At 59.1% G+C, this 21,505-nt stretch overlaps 1 protein-coding gene across 5 annotated transcripts in view; it reads left to right on the forward strand.

The window, feature by feature from the left end:
* The window catches only part of MROH1 (maestro heat like repeat family member 1), a 112,671-nt gene that overhangs the window by 85,351 nt on the left and 5,815 nt on the right, over positions 1-21,505 (forward strand). For 4 of the 5 annotated variants that reach the window (XM_074387281.1, XM_074387284.1, XM_074387285.1 and 1 more), the window contains 18 exons: positions 40-181; positions 528-580; positions 974-1,081; positions 1,379-1,498; positions 1,764-1,886; positions 2,732-2,878; positions 2,981-3,007; positions 3,884-4,006; positions 4,246-4,325; positions 4,516-4,630; positions 4,739-4,834; positions 5,487-5,591; positions 7,532-7,667; positions 7,777-7,889; positions 9,078-9,230; positions 16,837-16,991; positions 20,432-20,597; positions 21,127-21,323. In XM_074387281.1, coding sequence (XP_074243382.1) covers positions 40-181; positions 528-580; positions 974-1,081; positions 1,379-1,498; positions 1,764-1,886; positions 2,732-2,878; positions 2,981-3,007; positions 3,884-4,006; positions 4,246-4,325; positions 4,516-4,630; positions 4,739-4,834; positions 5,487-5,591; positions 7,532-7,667; positions 7,777-7,889; positions 9,078-9,230; positions 16,837-16,991; positions 20,432-20,597; positions 21,127-21,323 — 2,159 coding nt within the window. The remainder of the gene's footprint in view (positions 1-39; positions 182-527; positions 581-973; positions 1,082-1,378; positions 1,499-1,763; positions 1,887-2,731; positions 2,879-2,980; positions 3,008-3,883; positions 4,007-4,245; positions 4,326-4,515; positions 4,631-4,738; positions 4,835-5,486; positions 5,592-7,531; positions 7,668-7,776; positions 7,890-9,077; positions 9,231-16,836; positions 16,992-20,431; positions 20,598-21,126; positions 21,324-21,505) is intronic. The other variant, XM_074387282.1, reaches the window with a different exon arrangement.

Consider the following 21,505-nt stretch of genomic DNA (forward strand, 5'->3'; position numbering starts at 1 on the left):
TCCCTGCTCAGACCCGGCTCCCACTCTGCCTATCTTCAGGTTGTGTCTTCCAGCCCCTACCTGGGGGACGGACGTGGGGTGGCGGCGCTGCGTCTCCTCAGTGTTCTGCACCCTAACATTCACCCTTTGCTGGGTCAGCATTGGGAGACAACTGTGCCACTGCTGCTGGGGTACCTGGATGGTGAGGCCAGGGTCAGGATGGTTGCATAGTCCTGTGGTGGAAGCAGTTCTTCTCTGACCCCACCTTTGCTAGGTGGCACTAGGGTGGCCAGTGGGGACTAGGGTTGTGTAATTGGAAAAAACAGCCTCCCCTGTGGTCCAAGAAGGGCCCCTGATGGTCTGGGGCTTGAAAGGCTCTCCCGCTGGATGTTTCCTGAGAGCAGGCGGAGGGCAGGTGGGACCGGTGGGGCCGGTGGGGCTGGTGGGGTCTGGCTATGCCTAGCACTCCCAGCTTCAGGGCAGGCGCTGGGCTCTGAGCCCCACTTGTGCGTGTTGGAATGGGCTGGCCTGGGCGGCTGTCGTTTCAGAGCATACGGAAGAGACCCTGCCACAGGAGGAGTGGGAGAAGAGGCTGCTGATGGTGAGCACTGGGGGTGGTCAGAGCGTGGCCCATCCTGGGCCTTTAGGCATGGCGTGGCCTGGGACTGCTGTGGTGGCAGAGGCTGGGCCACTTGTCCCGACCTCACTTTGCGGTGTGGCTGGGGAGCCAACGAGCAGGCAGAGTCGAAGCTGAGGACCCCGTTAGCCTTGCAGGGGGAGCTGCGCTGTGACAAGCCGCCAGCCGCCCAGCAGCCCCAGCCCAAGGCGACGGGGGCCTCCTCCCACCCTGCCTGGCGAGCCAGCTGCGGCCTGGCTGCCCACCAAGGGTTTACCCTGCCATCCCCGGCCTCTGCTGGAAGGTGCCCACAGCCCCCGCCAGCCAGCCCTGTGAGGGCCCGGGCTCCCAGCCTCTCAGTAGCATCTTCGCCCACAGTTCCTGCAGGACACCCTGGCCATCGTTTCTGACAACGCATGGATCTGCCAGCTAAGCCTGGAGCTGTGCAGGCAGCTGCCCTGCTACGATGGGATACCCCAGGAGAAGGTGGGGCCTGCTGGGGTGCTGAGTGTGGTTGTTGGGCTCTGAATTCCTGGGTCTCATGTCTGTCACTTGCCGTCCGGGCCTGTCTCCCGTGGCCCTGGTGGCCTGGCAGAGCCTCCTCATGGTGGCTGAGGGCTGGGAGGTTCGAGAGCCCACCACCTCCATGTTATTCCTCAGATGTTGCCCCGGACTCACCCTGCAGTTCTCACCAGTGTGTGGGCGGGAGGTGCATTCTGGGGCAGCGCTGGTCTCCCTGTACCCAGAAGTCAGGCACAGCCGTGTTCTCTGGTTTTGTTTCAGAATTTCCTGTACAAATGCATAGGCACCACCCTGGGTGCTGCTTCAAGTAAGGAGGTGGTGAGGAAGCACCTTCAGGAGCTGCTGGAGACGGCCAGATATCAGGAGGAGGCAGAACGCGAGGTGGGGCCCCTGTCCCTGCAGAAGCCCTGGACCTCCCAGGGCTGGAGGTTGGCGGCCACCTGCTGTTCTCTGAGGCAGCCTGTGCTTGCATGTGTGCATACGCGTGTGGTGTGCATATGCGACAGAGCGGGTGTATACACAGTGTGCAGCTGTGTATGCAGGCGTGCACGGGGATGTACATGTGGGTGTGCCATGCGTGACAGTGTGCGTGCGTGTGTGGCGGCAAGGGCCCTCCCCTGCCTGGGGTGAGCGTGCTGCCCCCCAGGGCCTCGCCTGCTGCTTTGGGATCTGTGCCATCTCCCACCTCGAGGACACGCTGGCCCAGCTGGAAGACTTCGTGAGGTCAGAGGTGTTCAGAAAATCCATCGGCATCCTCAACATTTTTAAGGTGAGGCTGACGTGGGTGCAAGGCTGGGGACAGCTGTCTTTCCACAAGTTTGAGGCTCAGGGCGTGCCCTGCAGGGTGGGGTGGGGCGGGAAGTTCCTCCATCCCCTCCATGGGCGGGGCCTTGTGTGGGCGCGCCCAGTGGGGAGGGAGTAGAATGGTCTCCTGGAGGCAAACACAGCTGTGGCCAGCGCCAGGTCTCTGCCAGGCATGGGTGATGAGAGGGGCTTGTGGCCGGCACAGGCCTCTGCCTGCTAGTGGCTGGTAGATTCTGCATTCTCGCCAAAGTCACTGGCTGTGCTAGTGGACCCTCAGCCTGGTTTAGGGAAGGAGTGGCCCCCTGCTGCAGGTGCTGGTGGAGCCTCAGCCTGGTTTGGGGAAGGAGTGGGCCCTGCTGCAGGCCACCCCCCGCCCCCCAGCTGTGGTTTCTCTATATTCTGTGTCTCAGTTACAGCATCTCAGGGCTGGGCCAAGCTCGCAGGGCCTCTCAGCCCTTGCTGGGCACATGGGGGCAGGTCTGCAGTGCAGCAGGGGTATGGCCTGGAGCTCCTCTGGGCTTCCTTTCGCCTGACCCTCCTATGTAGCCTCACTACCGCGGCCCTCATCCTCTGTCACTCAGTGCCCAGTGGGTCCGTGCCTGGCGGGCTGCCTGTGCTCCTGGCCGTTACAAAGAGGCTCTCCCTATCCCCAGATTCAGGTAGCCCTGCTTGGCTGCGCCACACCTCTGCTGTCACTGACTGGCTCTGGCCCTTTATCTGGGAGGACTGCAGGAGTCTCTGAAGCTAAGGCTTCCTGTCAGGGAGTGTCACTGTGTAACTGAAGTCCCGCTGGTTCCTCTTGCCTCTCAGGACCGAAGCGAGACCGAGGTGGAGAAAGTGAAGAGCGCGTTGATCCTGTGCTACGGCCACGTGGCAGCCCGGGCCCCTCAGGAGCTGGTGCTGGCCAAAGTGGAGTCGGACATCCTCCGGAACATCTTCCAGCACTTCAACACCAAGGTGGGCATCGTGGGGGGCCTGCCACACCGGGACCCGGGGCCGCCAGGGACTCACGCTGGTGCCAGCCTCACATCTTAACTCATTTCACTTTTTGTTGTTCAGGTTCTGGGAGTAAAGGTAGAAACCAAGGTACAGTGTATAGGAATTAAGCGTGGACTGGCTTCTCCCCTCTTGGCTCTCCTTTGGGTGGGCTGAGCTTCATGGGCAGAGGCCAGAAGGGGAGCTTGCTGGGGCTTCCTGGTCTCAGTCCCCGGGGGGCATTCTAAAGCATCACCCAGGGTTCCTGCCTTGGCCTGGCCCTGGACGGCACTGGGAGGAAGGGAGGTGTCTGTGCCTTGGAGGGGCTGTGTCGTGGGCTGTCGCCCCACCCCACTCAGGGAGTTCAGCCAGTCTCACCCATCCCAGGACAGCTGGAACCTCCTCTGGCCCTGCTCCCCGGTGTTTGTGGGGGCTGCACCTTACCGGACCTCAGTGAGCACCTAGGAGAGGGACCAAGGCCCAAAACCAGTGGAAGTGGCCAAGGCCCAAAACCGGTGGAAGTGGCAGTGCAGGCTCCACGGGCCCCCAAGACCTCACCACAGCCTCACTAACAAGTTTCCCTTCTGTCATCCCTGGCACTAAACTGACAAGACCTTCTCTCAGGACAGTCAACCCCTCCTTGAGAACAGACCCTTCTGATTCTCCTCTGGTGGTTGGGAGGGTGGGGCTGTTCTGAGAGACTCTTTCTTCCCAGCTCCTGGAGGGCCCTTCTCCTGCCGTGGGGGGCCCTCTGGTCACACCACACAGTGTCTGCTCTACGGTCTGTCTTCCCTGGAGTGTGACACGGGGGACCCTTGGCTCCCCCTCTTCTTCCACACGGACTTTGATAAGCAAGAGGGCTGGCTGGAGAGCTCCTTTGAGAGCAGAGTGCAGCATACCTGGCTTCAGAGGAAAGAAAAGGGGTGTGTGCAGGTTCAGCCCTGGAGAGCAGGCATGGGCGGCTCCTATAGCTCTGTGTCCTTTCAGGACCCAGCCCTGAAGCTGTGCCTCGTCCAGAGTGTGTGCATGATCAGCCACGCCATCTGCAGCAGCACTCAGGCTGGCTCCTTCCACTTCAGCCGGAAAGCAGAGCTGGTGGCGCAGATGCTGGTGAGTGCGCCCGTGGCCTGGCTGGTCCTTAAGCAGCTTCCTGGAGACTGAGGTCAGAGGTGGGGTTGGGGAGCACCAAGGGTGATAACATGAATATAGCCTGGGAACATGAGAGGAGCTGTGTTAGGGACCAGTGGGGCTCTGCTCCTCGGGTCACGTAGGCTAGCGGGCAGAGGCTGACCAGGGAGGAGAAGCTGGCACTTCCTCCAAGGGCTGAGTCATGCACCTGCCTCACCCAGGAGTTCATCAGGGCAGAGCCTCTGGACTCCCTGAGGACACCTGTTCGGAAGAAAGCCATGCTCACCTGCACTTACTTGGTGTATCCTTTCCCGCCTCTGCACCGGCCCGGGCATCTTCGTGTGTATGTGCGTATGTGTGGGTGTGTGCGTGCGTGTGTGCTGCATGGGGTGCTGCCATGATCTGGAGCAGATTAAACATGCCTGGAGGTTGCTGGGTGTCCAGGCCTCAGCCTCGGGATCATTGTCTGGGGCCCTTAACTTGCTGCTTAGCTCCGTGGAGCCGGCGCTGGACAAGCAGGCCTGGGCGGATGTGATCCGTGGCTGCCTGCACAGTGTCATGGCCCTGCTGCCTGAGCCCAGGGGGGAGGACGGAGGCTGCAAGGAGGTATCCCCATGTTTCCCTTGCCTGTGTCCTCAACCGTGGGGGCAGCGGGAAGGCCGCTATACGCAGTGGGGTCACTGGCGGGGCCGGGTGGCCTGGCTCTCCTTCCAGTCCCTGTATCTGGACACACTGCACGCCCTTGAGGATCTGCTGACCAGCCTTCTACAGCAGAACATGACCCCCCAGGGCCTGCAGATCATGATTGAGGTGTGCAGGGGTGGGAACTGTCATGGGGATGGGGATGGGGACACGGAGGGGGCTCCACCTGGCTGCTGGCCCCTCACCTGCCTCTCCTGGCCCTTTCTCCCCATGGGGGCACCACAGGGACAGTTTGGTGCTCTCTGCAGTTGGGGACGGTTTATGAACAGGCAGGTATACCCCCTGATATGGACCGGCAAGCAGATGGGGGAGGCCCTGACCCTGGTGGGACCTCTGGAGCCTGTCCTCCTCTCCCGCCACTGCATGGTTCAGGGATGGATGGGCCCATGGGTACCCATGGCTGCTACTGTCTGGGGGCCGCTGCCAGGGTGGTGCTGCCGTGGGCTAGGGCGGGGCCGACCCCCATGCTCAAGAGTGTGTTCTTTTAGGACCAAGGTGGGCTTCACCCTCTGCCTCCACAGTCTCGCTGGCCCCAGGTTCACCTGGGCTGGCCTGTGTCTATGACCAGACTGGAGGACAGAGTGGCGGGGCCAGAGGAGCTGTGGTGGCCTGTGGCTGGCACCACTCTGGGTCCCCGGCTTGGCCCGTCGTCTGGTAAGGACGGCCGGGCAGGAACACTGAGCTGGCCCACGGTGCGCAAGGCTCCTGCTCCCAGGGCTGCCCTCTGAGCAGTGCCTGTGTGAAGCCCCCTCTTCCTCAGCACCTGAGCCCATGGATCAAGTCCCCAAGAGGTCACGAGCGGGCACGGGCCCTGGGCGTAAGTGCCCACCTGCTGCGCTACTTCCTGGAGCACCTGCGTGTCAGCGTGAGTACCTGGGTCCCTGTCCGGGGTGCTGCTCCCTGTGACACTCAGGACCCAGAGTGCAAGCAGGCTTCCTGGCTTCCTCTGGCCGCCACCCCAGCTCACGCCACAGTCCTCTCCCTGGAGATGTGGATTGAGGGCCTGTCAAGGCCGGGAGTTGTCAGGGATGGCTGCCCAGAGTGTAGTCCATGGTCATCAGGGGCTATGTTAGCCAGGAGCAACGTGCGCCTCTGGTCTCCAGGGCTTCACTGGTAAGCACAGTGCTTGATTTGGTTGACAATATTTTTTTATCATGTTCCAGAAGCACCTGTTTATTTTAATGAGAACTTTTATCAGGAACAGATAGTAGATTTTGCTAAATATCTTTTTGTCATCTATCAGAATTATTCTAGGCTTTTTTTTTCTCTCTCTCTCTTTTTTTCCCTGAGATAGGGTCTCACTCTGTTGCCCAGGCTGTAGTGCAATGGTGCAAACATGGCTCACTGCAGCCTGGAACTCCCGGGCTCAAGTGATCCTCTCGCCTTGGCCTTGAGTAGCTGAGACTACAGGTGCACGCCACCACACCCAGCTAATCTTCTTTTATTTTCTGTAGAGATGGAGTCTTGCTACATTGCCCAGGCTGGTCTTGAACTCTTGGGCTCAAGCGATCCTTCTGGCTGGGGTTCCAAAAGTGCTGGGGTTACAGACGTGAGCCACTGCACCTGGCCTTTTTAAAATACACCAAAACTTTCTTTTCTTTTTTTTTTTCTTTTTTTTTTTCTTTTTTTTTTTTTTGAGAGCATGTCTTGCTCTCTTACCCAGGCTGGAGTACAGTGGCATGACCTTGGCTGATGGCAACCTCCGCCTCCTGGGTTCAAGCGATTGTCCTGCCTCAGCCTCCCGAGTAGCTGGGATTACAGGCACCCACCATGCCTGGCTAATTTTTGTATTTTTAGTAGATAGGGTTTTGCCATGTTGGCCAGGCTGGTCTTGAACTCCTGACCTCAAGTGATCCGCCAGACTCAGCCTCCAAAAGTGCTGGGATTACAGGCGTGAGCTGCCGCACTCAGATGAAGCTTTCATTCTTTATGTGAGCAAATCTTGTGTGTTGAGGGCTCCTCCCACCTGCATGCTTTCATGGCCTGCCCATCACATAACCCTGGTCTGGCTGCAGCTTACCTTGGTGAGTGGTGTGTCGTGTGTCTAACCTCACAAAGAACGTGACGGCTTACCCGCAGTCTTTAGCTAACATTCCAGCCTTTCCCTCTGACTTGAAATTCTTGGTGATTTGGGATGAGGAGTTTCATTGGCACCAAGGTTGATGCCAGGTTTCCATCTGATAGAGCATCAGAGCCCAGGAGCTAGTGCAAGGGTGGGGTAGGAGCACCTCCCAGGAAGGCCTCTCGTGTGGGGGCTGAGAAGGGAGCAAGTGGTGGGAGGGTAACAGGTGTGTGTGCTGGGGTGGAGGTGTGGAAGCAGGAGCATGGGAGGGGCAGGACTGAGAACAGAAAGGCTCTGGAAGGTGGGACCAGAAGCAGTCAGGGTGCAAGGGGGTCTTGTACAGTCCTGCCCTCACCCAAATCAGCAGAGCCCGTGTGCTCCTCCCACCCCGACCTTTCCTCTGTTGCCCATTTGGGGGCCCCCTCCTAACCCTGGTTGTCTGTCTGCCTGCACACACCTGCTTCCCTCACATTGGCATGGCCTGCCCCTTCTTATAGGGGCCCAGTATGGGATCCTGTGTGGTCCGGGTGTAGACAAGGTGTGGTCAGAGCTGAGCTGAGCGGGGTCCCACGCTGCAGCGGGAGGGGAGGGAGGAGCTCACTGGGGGCCACAGTGACCACAGCAAGGGCCCACAGCTTCATGGACACTAGCAGCCCTCCTGGCCACGCTCTAGCCGTCCTCTGGGTGTAGGTGGCATCCGCCCACCCCCAGCGTTCCAATAGCCCAGCCGTCTCCTCTTCCAGGCCCTGGTACCCTTCCACAACCTGGGCCTCCTCGTCGGCCTCTTTTCCCCGAGGTGTGCGGACCTGTGGCCTGCCACCCGCCAGGAGGCTATGGACTGTGTCCACTCCCTGCTTTACCTCCAGCTCGGCTATGAGGGTGAGCCCTTGTCAGGGGTACAGAGGCCAGTGGTCAAGCAGGGGTGCCGGGAGCTGCGGGATCACCAGGGAGGGCCTGGGCCCGACCGCCCCTTCCTGCCGCCTCTCAGGCTTCTCCCGGGACTACCGCGATGACGTGGTGGAACGGCTCCTCAGCCTCAAGGATGGCCTCGCACACCCTGACCCCGCCATTCTCTTCCACACCTGCCACAGTGTAGGCCAGGTACCAGCTGGGAGCTCTGCGGCCGGAAGGCAGGCTGGCACTGTCTGGGGCTAACAGGGACTTCCGAGGCAGCACCTGGCCTCCCCTAGCCTCTGTAAGTGCCACCCATGGCCAGTGGGCAAGGGGCAGGGGCCTGGGTGTTTGTGTTGCTGGCACTGCCCTGGACTGGCCCCATCACCCACATCCACCTACACTGGGGCAGTGCAGTCCATGCAAGAGGAAGGTGCTGTTTGTCTTGAGACCTGGCAGAGGCTGAGGAGGGAATGGGATGCCACAAGGCCCAGCCGCCCTCTGCCTGCCACTTACACCCTGGCCTGCTAGTGAACATGCAGTTTTCTGGAACAGAATCTCCAGGGGCTGCATTGTGCATCACTTGTGCCCAAAGCCTACCCGAGAGCCATGTAGGGGGCTGGGGTCATCGCCTGCGGGGTGCAGCGGGCTCTAGTCCTCTTGCCAAGGGGCCAGGGCCGGGCCCTGCCTTTAGCTGCAGCTGGCCAAGGTGCTTTGCCCACTGCCATTTAGAGGGAGGATGGCCCTGGGCACTGCATACCTCTTAGCCCATGCCTGCCTGGTCCACTCTGAGGCTCAACATGTTGAAACACAAATTTGAGTTCTATTAAAGAATTGCATTTCAAAAAAAAAAAATAAGTCCCTCCAAGGGGATAAGAAAGCTGCCCTCCCTCAGTGGGTTCCCAAGGTGGGCACTGCCTGTCCCCACCTGGTGCTTCGGAATGGCCTTCCAGGTCCAGAGACTGTCTCCTACAGAGGAAGGAGGGGGGGTCAACTGGGCCCTTTCTGGTGCTGGGATTACAGGTGTGAGCCAAGGCCCATCTGCCCTTGACCCCGTGTTCTAGAGAGCTTCAGGGCGACTGCACCACAGGCCACTCCCAGCCCACTTCACTGGCCAGAGGGAGCCGAGGAGGGTGCTGGGACCCAGCCTGCAGCTGCCCAGGCACTGCCTTCCAGGAGCCCGCCACGATATAGCAGGCCCTGGCAGCTTCTGGAGAACGAGACCCCACCCACGTGCTTCGAGCTCATTGAAGGCACAGGGCTGGAAGGCGGGGCGGGGCGCTGAGGAGGGACATGGCCCCCTGCCCTGACGCAAGCCCTTGAGACAATGCCTATGAGAAGTGCTGTTGGAGGTGCCCCCCTTTCCTCCCCAACCTTCCGGCATCACCTTCCTCCTAGATCATTGCCAGGCGCCTCCCACCAGACCAGCTCATCAGCCTCTTGCTGACTATGTTTGAGGGCCTGGGAGACCCCGACCAGAACTGCTCCCGAGCAGCTACCGTCATGATCAACTGCCTGCTGCAGGAGCGGGGCGGAGCGCTCCAGGAGAAGGTGGGAGAGGGTGTGAGGTGTGGGGTGTGGCTCCGGGAGAGGGTGGGGGAGGGCAGGAGGGCAGGGCAGGAGTGGGCCTCCAGCTCCAGGAGAAGGTGGGAGAGGGTAGGGTGGGGTGGGCAGGGCAGTGGCTCCCAGAGAGGTGGCACCTCGGGTGTGGGCGCGATGAGGCTGGCCCTGGCCTGCCCTCCCTGACCCTCCCAGGGTGTGAGCCTCACTGCTCTGCCCCTTCTCCCTGCAGGACTGCTATGAACAAATCTTTCTCTTATTTCCGAAGACGGGTTAGAATTTGGCAAAAACAGGTGCTGAGAAAATAAGGGGGAAAAGGAAATGGAAAGGCACGTGAAAGCCCTAATGTTTCCTGAGGCCTGGCGGGGCCCCTGCTCGCACTGCTGGCATGGACATGGACGGAGGGCTCACATGGGTCCCCAGGAGACCACCTAGCTGAGGGATTCCAGGGTTCAGCACTGGGTGGGCACTCTCCTGCTGCCCCGCCCCGCATTCCCTCACCCCCATGTCTGGGGCCATCCCAGCCCCACCGCTGCCTCTCACTATGCGGCCTCCATGCAGTTGTTTGCAGCTGATGCTCAGTACTGTGTGTGACTCTCCGTGCCGTGTGTGGGGCTCTGTGCCCTGTGTGGGGCTCCGTGCCCTGTATGTGAGGCTCTGTGCCATGTGTGGGGCTCCGTGCCCTGTGTGGGGTTCCGTGCCCTGTGTGTGAGGCTCCGTGCCATGTGTGGGGCTCCGTGTCGTGTGTGTGGGGTTCCGTACCGTGTGTGTGAAGCTCTGTGCCATGTGTGGGGCTCCGTGCTGTGTGTGTGTGACTCTCCGTGCCGTGTGTGAGGCTCTGTGCCATGTGTGGGGCTCCGTGCCGTGTGTGGGGCTCCGTGCCGTGTGTGGGGGGTTCCGTGCCGTGTGTGTGGGGTTCCGTGCCGTGTGTGTGAGGCTTCGTGCCATGTGTGGGGCTCCGTGTCGTGTGTGTGGGGCTCCGTACCGTGTGTGTGAAGCTCTGTGCCATGTGTGGGGCTCCGTGCTGTGTGTGTGTGACTCTCCGTGCCGTGTGTGAGGCTCTGTGCCATGTGTGGGGCTCCGTGCCGTGTGTGGGGCTCCGTGCCGTGTGTGTGGGGTTCCGTGCCCTGTGTGTGGGGCTCCGTGCCGTGTGTGTGACTCTCTGTGCCATGTGTAGGGCTCCGTGCTGTGTGTGTGACTCTCTGTGCCGTGTGTGTGGGGCTCCGTGCCGTGTGTGTGAAGCTCTGTGCCGTGTGTGGGGCTCCGTGCTGTGTGTGTGACTCTCTGTGCCGTGTGTGTGGGGCTCCGTGCCGTGTGTGGGGCTCCGTGCTGTGTGTGTGGCTCCGTGCCGTGTGTGTGGCTCCGTGCCCTGTGTGTGTGGCTCCGTGCCATGTGTGTGTGGCTCCGTGCCGTGTGTGTGGCTCTGTGCCATGTGTGTGTGGCTCCGTGCCCTGTGTGTGGGGCTCCGTGCCGTGTGTGAGGCTCTGTGCCCTGTGTGTGGGGCTCCGTGCCGTGTGTGTGGCTCCGTGCCCTGTGTGTGGGGCTCCGTGCCATGTGTGTGTGGCTCCGTGCCGTGTGTGTGGCTCCATGCCATGTGTGTGTGGCTCCGTGCCGTGTGTGTGTGGCTCTGTGCCGTGTGTGTGTGGCTCTGTGCCGTGTATGTGTGGGGCTCAGGGCCGTGTATGTGTGGGGCTCAGGGCCGTGTATGTGTGGGGCTCCGTGCCATGTGTGAGGCTCTGTGCCCTGTGTGTGAGGCTCCATGCCATGTGTGGGACTCCATGTTGTGTGTGTAGGGTTCCATGCCCTGTGTGGGGTTCCGTGCCCTGTGTGTGAGGCTCCATGCCATGTGTGGGGCTCCGTGTCGTGTGTGTGTGGCTCCGTGCCCTGTGTGAAGCTCCGTGCCATGTGTGGGGCTCCATGCCGTGTGTGTGACTCTCTGTGCCGTGTGTGTGGGGCTCCATGCCATGTGTGTGGGGCTCCGTGCCGTGTGTGTGGGGCTCAGTGCCGTGTGTGTGGGGCTCCGTGCCGTGTGTGTGGGGCTCAGTGCCGTGTGTGTGGGGCTCCGTGCCGTGTGTGTGGGGCTCAGTGCCGTGTGTGTGGGGTTCCGTGCCGTGTGTGTGGGGCTCCGTGCCGTGTGTGTGGGGCTCAGTGCCGTGTGTGTGGGGTTCCGTGCCCTGTGTGTCAGGCTCCGTGCCGTGTGTGGGGCTCCGTGCCGTGTGTGTGGGGTTCCGTGCCGTGTGTGTGGGGCTCCGTGCCCTGTGTGTGGGGCTCCGTGCCCTGTGTGTGGGGCTCAGTGCCGTGTGTGTGGGGCTCCGTGCCCTGTGTGTGGGGCTCCGTGCCCTGTGTGTGGGGCTCAGTGCCGTGTGTGTGGGGCTCCGTGCCCTGTGTGTGGGGCTCAGTGCCGTGTGTGTGGGGCTCCGTGCCCTGTGTGTGGGGCTCCGTGCCCTGTGTGTGGGGCTCAGTGCCGTGTGTGTGGGGCTCCGTGCCATGTGTGGGGTGTGTGGGGCTCCGTACCCTGTGTATGGGGCTCCATGCCGTGTGTGGGGTGTGTGGGGCTCCGTGCCGTGTGTGTGGGGTTCCGTGCCCTGTGTGTGGGGCTCCGTGCCATGTGTGTGTGGCTCAGTGCCGTGTGTGTGGGGCTCTGTGCCGTGTGTGAGATGCTCCGTGCCATGTGTGTGGGGCTCCGTGCCCTGTGTGGGGTTGTGCCCGTTGTCACTATACTTGCCTATTGCTGCGAATGTATCGTGAGTGTTGATCCGTCTGCCTCCGTGAACACTTGGGCAGTTCCCAGTTACAGCTGTCACCAGGTCCAGGTCCTTTGGAGCTGAGGGCCCAATGCAGCTGGGGACATGCCCACAATGGCAACAAGGCTTGAAGGCCAGGCCCTGGTGCTCATCCCTGGACAGGGCCCTCTCTCCTCCCACGGGAACATGGCTGGCTCCCACATGCCCGCCTTGCCCATCGATGCGTTTCCCGCCCTTTGGAATGAGTGTGCAGCGGCTTCATGTTTGAGTCTGATTTGTGTTTCTCAATGGCTTGTGAAGGTGAACGCTCGTCTGTGTGTTTACGGGCGACTCGGCTGTGTCCTTCTGAGAGGGTTCCAGTCTTTTGCCTGTGCTTTTCTTATTGATTGGTAGCAGTGCTTCTCCCGCTCCGCAACCCCGAGGCGGAGTCTCGCTCTGTCACCCAGGCTGGAGTGCAGTGGCGCGATCTCGGCTCATTGCAACCTCCACCTCCCAGGTTCAAGCGATTCTCCTGCCTCAGCCTCCCAAGTAGCTGGGATTATAGGCATGCACCACCATGCCCAGCTAATTTTTATATTTTTATTAGAGAAGGGGTTTTGCCACATTGGCCAGGATGGTCTTGAACTCCTGACCTGAGGTGATCCACATACCTCAGCCTCCTAAAAGGCTAAGATCACAGGCATGAGCCACCATGCCCAGCTGGTGGGCATGCTTTCTGTGTCTGGGATATACATACACAGAAAGTTTCTCCATTGGATATACATATACTGCACATTGCTCCCTGGAGGGGCGAGAGCAGGAATGTACCAGTGGAGAAGAGGAGAGTGTTGGTGGAGGGCCCATGCCAAGGGAGTGCACACGGTGTGTTTTCTGGAAAGCCAGTGCTACTGCACGGCAGGAGGAAGAGGCTGAGGGTGGAGGTGCTGGCATCAGGACCCAGGAGGGATGGGAGGCCGGAGGGTGGTGGGGGCGGAGCGTGGCGCTCAGTGCGGCCATTTGAAGGCTTGGGTTTTATTGTGCAGGCAGTGGGGCCCCAGGTCAGATCTGAGGGTAGTAAGGTCCCCTGGCTCCCTCTGCAGATGGTGAGAGAAGGGCCAGGCTGGTGGTGGCGGCCCCAGGCGCTGGGTCGGGCTCAGCGTGGGATTGCTGTGTTGTGCTTTTCCATGTGTCTGTGTGCATGGACACTTGGGCAGATTCTCCCGAATGCGGGTATGCAGTTTTCCTTCAAGTCCCTCCCTTCAGCTCTTTTGGGGACATGCCCAGAGGGGGAATGGCTGGATCACACTGAGGCGGGTGCTGGGCTCTGACAGTGGTGCTTTTTGCACAGCGGAGCTCTTTTCTTCCAGCCCAGGTTTGCATACACACCACTCACCGCAGCGCAGCAGGGCAGGGGCATTGCTGACCCCCAGGCTAAGGCTTTGAGAGGCCTGCAGCACAGCCCCACAGGCACACCTGGAGCCGGCATCACGTACCCAGCTGTCATGGCAAACCTCTGTGTTCTTCCCTGCCCTGAGACCATGGCGGAGACAGGTTGATGCTGTTGGGCTTTGAGTTCCTCTGACATTGAATCGGAACATGTGGCCCTATCGGGTGACATGTGACCTCCCCCAGCGTAAGATGGCCATGAAGTAGAGAGTGCAGAGGGCATGACAGAACAGCAGGCTCCTGAGGCCTGGTGTGTCCGAGGAGGAGGCAGCCTTCCCAGGGTTGAGGGGATGTGCAGGGGAGGCTGAGGAAAGGACAGGAGAGGAGGAGACTCCACGTGAAACAGGTGGGGGTGGAAGTGGCGCTGCCACCTTGGGAAGGCCAAACGGAGTTGCCAAGTGACCCAGCAGTCGCGCCCAGGGATCTTCCTAAGAGAATGGAGCATGGTGCACACAGCAACCCATTCCCAGCAGCGCTGCTGATGCCATTTGGGAGGCAGCCCAGGGCCCATCACTTTGCAAATGACCAGGGAAAATGAATGCGGTCCATCCGTGCGTGCGACAGAACATCGTTGGGCCATAAAGGGGCATGAAGCTCTGACACAGGCTATGAGGCAGGTGGACCTGGAAAACATCGTGCTCAGTGAAAGAAGCAGACACTGAAAGCCACAATCATGTGAGCCCATTTTCACGAAATGTCCAGAATAGGCAAATCCATAGTGACTGACGAGAACAGAGGTGACCAGGGGCTTGGAAGCAAATGCGGAGTGACTGCTAATGGAGACGGGCTTTCTTTCTCTTTCTTTCTTTCTTTCTTTTTTTTTTTTTTTTTTTTTTGAGACAGGGTCTTGCTCTGTTGCCCAGGCTGAAGTGCTGTGATACGATCACAGCTTACTGCAGCCTCGACCTCCTGGGCTGAGTTGATCCTCCAACCTCAGCCTCCCGAGTAGCTGGGATTACCAGTGTGCACCACCATGCCCAGCTAATTTTTTGTATTTGTTGTAGAGACAGAGTGTACCATGTTGCCCGGGCTGAGACAGGTTTCCTTTGGGGGTGATAGTCATACACCCTGAGTGCACCGGAATCCTGCTCGAATCCTGGAACTGTGCATTTACAATGGTACGCTCTGGGGCTCCGAATTACATCTCAGTGACCCGGGCCAAGCATGACAGGAAGGGAGAGGACCTTGCACAGGGGCTCACCATGGAGGAAGGAGCCACAACCCAGAGTCCAGTGGAATAGCCTGGAAGGTGTGAGGTGCAGCTGAGCCTTGCAGAGCAGACAGCTGGCATGCTGCCCCTTGTCCTGGGACTGCATGGATTTTGCCCAGCAGTCTGCAGAAGCAGGAGCTTGTTCAGGACTGTGTGTGAGAGTCGACAGCTAAGAGGTGACCGTGGAAACCACCCCCACCCTGCAAGCCCTCCACCCCCAGCGCACCCAAGCTGTTTCCCTAGTTTGTAAAAAGCATAGATTCAAGCACACCTGTGCACCAATAGGTTCAAGTTGTTTATATATGCAAAAGTGAAGAAAATATTAGATAAATAAACCCACTGAAACAATTAGCAAGACAGACCTGTTGTGAGACAAGTCAGGGGAAAAGAGCCGACATCCATAAAAGCAAAACGTAATTAATTCAAGAAAGATGTTCAGGAAAAAAAGCAAAACGTAAAGTGAAAGAGGAAAAATATGTGCATTTAAGAGATTTGAAGAACAAAGTATACATATCCATAAACAACTGTGTTCCAAGACACTTGAAAAGCTATCGTGAAAGCAACAGATTTTTGAGAAAATGCCAACATTGATGAGAAGGAGGCGGGCAAGTCCAGTGGACCCATAACTACTAAGGCGGTGGAAGTAGTTGCTCTGGGCATCCACTGGAGTCACCCAGGCTGCGTGTTGGCAGAGCGGTAATTGCCCGTCACACCGCTCAGGAGAATGAGGAGGCTTGTGTCCACAGCCAGTGTGGGTGGCACAGCCCAGCAGCTCAGATAACATCATGGGGTGATCAGGTTGGTCTTGGCTTTAAAGCAAGCCTGTCTGCAAAAGTCACTCCCTCGAGGGCTGAGGAGCAAGACCTAGTGTGGAAAAATATTTGCTTGAAGTTCAACACCTCTGCACTGTCAAAACTTGCCAGAAGCCAGGAGTACAATGGGCATGCAGCAGGCAGCTTCCACAGCCCTGGCAGCTGTCTTGTCAGGGACGTAGCTGGGCTAGAACAAGGGGCTCATAGGTGGAGAAAGACCAAGAAACAGGTCATCAGAACACAGCTGCCACTGCAGGGAGCTGGGCACTCAGCTCTGCACTGGAGGTCTTGGAGTGAAAGCAGTGTCAAGAGGTTTACAGCTCCTTTGAGGGCGGCGGTGACCAGGAAGGACTGGCCTGTGCCTGCATACCTTCCGCTGGGCACGGCTCCTGCAGCCCTCGGCCGTGTCTCGCCATGCTGTGGCGTCACCACAGAAGTGTGGGGGCCTGGCCCAGAAGTTTCTGCTGTCAGAATCCTCCAGTTCTATCTGCTGTTGCACTTTGAACCAGCCCCTTCTCCTTTCCAGCTGCCCAGGCTATCTGGTGGGTCCCTTGGCCACAGCCAGGAAGTAGGACCCTAGCCCTGGCCCAGGAACCCTGGGGTGGGTGAGGCAAGCCTGACTTCACAGCTCATTGCTTTGTCTGTTTTCACCCCAGATAGTGGTATTTTCCAGCTGTGCAGTAGGCGTTTGTCAGTAGGGGTCACCATGGCTGGGGCTGGAGAGGAGACTCCCAGGTCAATGCCCACCATGGACAGGGAACCCCCTTGCGACAAGGCCATCCCCCAGAGTGAGGCTTACATGCTGTGCTGCTGCAGCACAAGGGGGTGAGCCAGCGTCGTCCTGCCCATGTTCCCCCATGTTCCGTTCACCTGCCTTCTGGAGCCGCAGGACAGTCACAAACTTGGCAGCCGCCCAAGTCCCATCCTTGTATCTCAGGCCCAGCTCCAGCCTCGGTCTGGGAATCCATCTCCCTGTCCGTGTAGGTCCCCAGCCCAACTCCTGCAGGGGTGCAGTTGGCAGCTCTGTGGGTCCTGCTTCTGGTGGGCCTGCCAAGGGAGCCTGAGTTGGAGCCAGCAGGTGTGCTGTGAGGGCACAGGGCCACTGGTTCTGTTGGCCACCTGCCCAGCTCTGCACCAACCTCGGCCACGTGTGCCCTTGGTGCTTCCTCTACCTCCCAGGGCACTGGCCACTTTCCATGAGGAATCCGGGTTGTGGCTCCAATTCCTTGGCTTCTGGGCTGTCTGTAGCCCACGGGAGACCCTGGCCATGCCTCAGCGTGGCACCAGCAGCATGGAGCTCTGCATCTCACGGGTCTCCCCTGTGGCCCCACCCCTCGGGCTGACATGTGTACGCCTAGGGCTGCTCCCCACACGTGGCCTCACTGCCATGTCCCACCCGTCCACAGGTGCCCGAGATCATGAGCATGCTGCGCTCCAAGCTTCAGGAGGCCCAGGGAGAGCATGTCCTGCCAGCCGCCCAGCACAGCGTGTACCTCTTGGCCACCCAGCACTGTGCAGCCGTGGTGTCCAGCCTCCTGGGCAGTCCCCTGCCCTTGGACAGGTACCTAGCCCAGACTCCAGGCTCAGGGCTCCCTCTGGAACAATGGTCCCCTGAGCCCTCTACCTGCCATTGCACCCCAGCTTTCTGCATGAGTTCCCATGGTTCTAGGTCACTTGGGACAGAAGGTGACATGGAGACAGCCCCCAGCCTCTAAGGTACCTGTGGGGACTGCTCCTCTCCAGGTGCCTTGGGATCCTCACTGGCCCTGGTGGACCCTGCATGGCACCCCCACAGGGGAGCTGCTGTTTCTGCCCTCCTCTGAGGCCCCGAAGCTGCCCGGCTGCTCTGTTGGCCCCAGGCCCCAGCAGACACTGGAGGCTGCCTCTTACCCTGTGTCTTGGTCCCAGCTGCCCCAGGCCTTGTCCTCTGCAGGACGTCCACCGCTGCCTGTGAGCAGACCCCTAGGAACGGCCCCATCTGAGCCTCCTCAGCGGCCCAAGGACAACCCTGTCTGTGCCATTTGTCACTGTGTCTTCCCAAACGTACCTCCCAGTTCCCAGCAAAGGGCAGGGCGTGTCTACCACCTGCCAGCCCACTGCGGCCCCCCTCCCTCGCTGAGGCCTTCAGAACATGGTCTGCTGGCCCCTCCTTTTTTGCCATCCCAGTCATGGACAGAGGCCGGCCCAGGCCTGTGACCTCCTGGAGACCCCACGCTGGGCAAGGCAGAGGGACCCTTCCCCCAGCAGGCAGGGGCGTGCAGCTGCCGTGGGGACGCAGGTCTCCTTGCACCTTGCCCTTTACCCTGTCAGTTTTGGTTTTGTTTCATATGCTTTGAGGCCCTGCCATTAGGTACATCCCAGCTCAAATGCTTCCTCCTGGCTGGCACCTTCTGTTCAGACGTGTGCCGTCTGATGCCCTGCTCCATCCTGGCACTGTTGACCTTTCTGTGTATCTGTTTTTAACGTCATGCATCGTAAACAGCTGCATTTCGTTACTGATAGAGTGAGTTTAAATCCACTGTCACGTTTGTCTTTTAAAAATCTTGTCTTTGGCCGGGCGCGGTGGCTCAAGCCTGTAATCCCAGCACTTTGGGAGGCCGAGGCGGGTGGATCACGAGGTCGAGAGATCGAGACCATCCTGGTCAACATGGTGAAACCCCGTCTCTACTAAAAATACAAAAAGTTAGCTGGGCATGGTGGCGCGAGCCTGTAATCCCAGCTACTCAGGAGGCCGAGGCAGGAGAATTGCTTGAACCCAGGAGGCGGAGGTTGCGGTGAGCCGAGATCGCGCCATTGCACACTCCAGCCTGGGTAACAAGAGCGACACTCTGTCTCAAAAAAAAAAAAAAAATCGTGTCTTTTTTCAGATTGGTAGTGTCCCTTTGACCTCACTTTCTCCACTCACTTTGGAGTCCTGCAGGCTGTTCCTTTTCTTTCAGCGTTTGCCTTAAAAGTGGCCACGTGTGTCCTTGCTGAAGTCCAGCATGGGCTGAGGTCTGGGTCTGGCTGGGTTGCTAGGCGACCCGAGTCCGCCGTGGCTGTTGCTCTAGGATGCTCTCAGCACTGACCTGCGTCTCCCGCGTGGCGTTACTGACCTGTGATTCCCTCGTGGCGTTGCTCTTGGGCGTGGCGTTACTGACCTGCGTCTCCCGCGTGCATTACTGACCTGTTTCCTGCGTGCCGTTGCTCTTGGGCGCTACTTTCCTTCCACCTGAAGGACGTCTTCTGGAATTCCCCCCACAAGGATCGGTCAGTGACAAACTGTCCACCTTTCTTTACTTGAGAGTGTCTTTGGCCACTGCTCGTGACTATTCTTTCTGCGGCTGAGTATCCCAGTTCAGTGGAGTTTTCTCAAGTGTGTGTGGCGCCACATGACTGTTTTCTGGCTTCCGCCATTGCTCTTGAGAGCCAGGTGAAGCCCCTAGTACCGCGGCTGTGAAGGAAAGCACTTCCTGCTTGTGGCTGGTCTGCAGTTTGTAGATGGAAGGTGCTTGTCACTTACTCTGCTAGACGACTTCAGGGCTGCCTGTAGGTTAGCATCTTTTATCAGTTCTTTTTTTTTTTTTTTTTTTTTTTTTTGAGACGGAGTTTCGCTCTTGTTACCCAGGCTGGAGTGCAATGGCGCGATCTCGGCTCACCGCAACCTCCGCCTCCTGGGTTCAGGCAATTCTCCTGCCTCAGCCTCCTGAGTAGCTGGGATTACAGGCACGTGCCACCACGCCCAGCCAATGTTTTGTATTTTTAGTAGAGACGGGGTTTCACCATGTTGACCAGGATGGTCTCGATCTCTCGACCTCGTGATCCACCCGCCTCGGCCTCCCAAAGTGCTGGGATTACAGGCTTGAGCCACCGCGCCCGGCGCATCTTTGATCAGTTCTGAAGAACTCGGCCTTCCCCTTGTCAGCCCTTCCGTTTCCTCTCCTTCTGGGACATCCGTCGAATGTATTTAGACCTCCTTCCATCCTCTGCGTCTCTTATTCTGTCCTCTGCATCCCCACGTTATTCTGTCTCTGTAATAATGTTTTTTTCTTTTTTGAGGCAGCCTTGTTCTGTTGCCCAGGCTGGAGTGCAATAGCATGATCTCTACTCACCACAACCTCCGCCTCCTAGGTTCAAGCCATTATCCCGCCTCAGCCTCCAGAGTAGCTGGAATTACAGGCGCACAGCACCACGACCAGATAATTTTTTGTATTTTTAGTAGAGACTGGTTTCACCATGTTGTCCAGGCTGGTCTCAAACTCCTGACCTCATGATCTTCCTGCCTCGGTGTCCCAAAGTGCTGGGATTACAGGCATGAGCCACCGTGCCCAGCCCTTTCTCTGTAATAATTTATTTGAAATTTTTTTATCTTCCTATTCACTGAATAACTTTATCTTCCTAGTCACTGTTTCTCTTTTCTACTGTATCTAGGTTGGCACCAAATAGTCCGCATTCGTGTTTCATTTTTAAAAGGGCTGTTTGGTTTTCTTTTAAATTTGCTGTACCTGTTTTTAGAATTTCCAGTTCCCATCACATGCTTTAAAGTTTGTTTATTTCTGCAAACGCTGAGCAGAGCCGCCTCACGGCGTGTCTGACATCTGAGTGGTCTCGGTAGTATTGGTGGGTTTCCCTGTGAGCTGTGCTCTTTGACCTGTGCTGTCCTGAGGCCTGGGCCAGATGCTGCTTCCTCCAGGGAAGATTGGTTCTCTCTTGCGGCAGCCCCTCAGAGACCTCCCACACTGCTGCCCTGGGCCCTCTGTGTACACGCCCAGATTTTTCTGTGTCCTTTATTGCCAGCTCTGTTTACAGACCCCTGGCGTCAGAGGAGGGGGTGAGCTCAGATCTGAGGCCAAGAGCCCGTTTCCCAGGTGGCTGCAGCTAAGCCTGGTGGCCAGGTCTGAGCATTGTGGAGCCAGGGGCCACAGCACCCAGGTGGTGGTGGGCAGGGATGCCTGGCCCAGGTGCCGGCCGCCCTGTGACCAGCCATGGCCTCAAGGTGAATCTCCTCCTGTCCTGCTCCAGCCACACCTGCATGCTGTGGCGGGCACTGGCAGCGGAACCTCGCCTGGCTACCCAGGTCCTGGGGCTGCTGCTGGAGATGATGAGCAGGGATGTCCCATTCAAGGAGAGCCGAGCCTTCCTGCTGGGCCGCACCCCAGACCGCGTGGCCACACTGCTGCCTCTCTCGGTGAGTCAGGCTCTCGGGGCCACCCCGACTGTCCCTGCCCTGCTTGCCTGGGTGCGGGGGGTGGGGGGGAGGCCCCTCGATGAGGTGGCCGGGACACCACCCCACGGGCACCTGGCGGCAGCACCGGCCGGGAGCTCCGGGCACAGGCTCGTAAAGGCCTCACAGGTGTGGGCCCTCAGGGGAGACCACTTCACGTTTTATCCTGCAGAAAAAAAATAAACCCAGCTTGGCAGTATTTTAAGCAGTAAAGCAGCTGTGAGAATTTCCTCCTCCTCCCTTCTGAGGAGCTGAGAACAGATGGTCTGAGGTCTGTCCTGTGAAGGCTGGCTGCCCCTCTGTTCCTGCCTCCTGCCTCTGCCCGAGGGCCAAGCTGGACAGAGGTGTGCCTCGCCCTGCCTGTGCTGCCGCTCCCTGGGGCTCCACCCATGGGATCCAGGGGGCATGACGGGGGATGCAGGCTTGTTAGGCACAGGGCTCAGACTCTGCTGTGGCCTGGAGGGAGGCATGGCCTGTGGTGACTTCTCCCCAGGCCACCTGTGCACTGTGCGAGGTCATGTCCACTCCTGCGGTGGGGCCGGCTGTGCTGGAGCTCCAGCCCCAGCTGTTTGTGGCACTTCTGCTGCGTGTCAGCTGCACTGTGGGTGTCCAGCTGCCCCGGAACCTGCAGGCTCAGGAAAGGAGGGGTGCCAGTCCAGCCCTAGCCACCAGGAACCTGGAGCCCTGCAGGTATCTGGGTCCCCACTTCCCACCTCCAGTACTGGTTTGCAAGCACAGGCACATGTGTCTGCACGTGTGTACACAAATACAGTGGGGCGGGGGACAGCAGATCGGAACCCTGGGGAGCACAGAGTGACTTTGCCTCCAAGGCGCCTCACGCAGGTGCAGGGCTGAGCCACCAGTGGTGACAT

The sequence above is a fragment of the Saimiri boliviensis genome, chromosome 15 (genome assembly GCF_048565385.1).
Source record: "Saimiri boliviensis isolate mSaiBol1 chromosome 15, mSaiBol1.pri, whole genome shotgun sequence".
In the NCBI taxonomy this organism is placed as follows: domain Eukaryota; kingdom Metazoa; phylum Chordata; class Mammalia; order Primates; family Cebidae; genus Saimiri; species Saimiri boliviensis.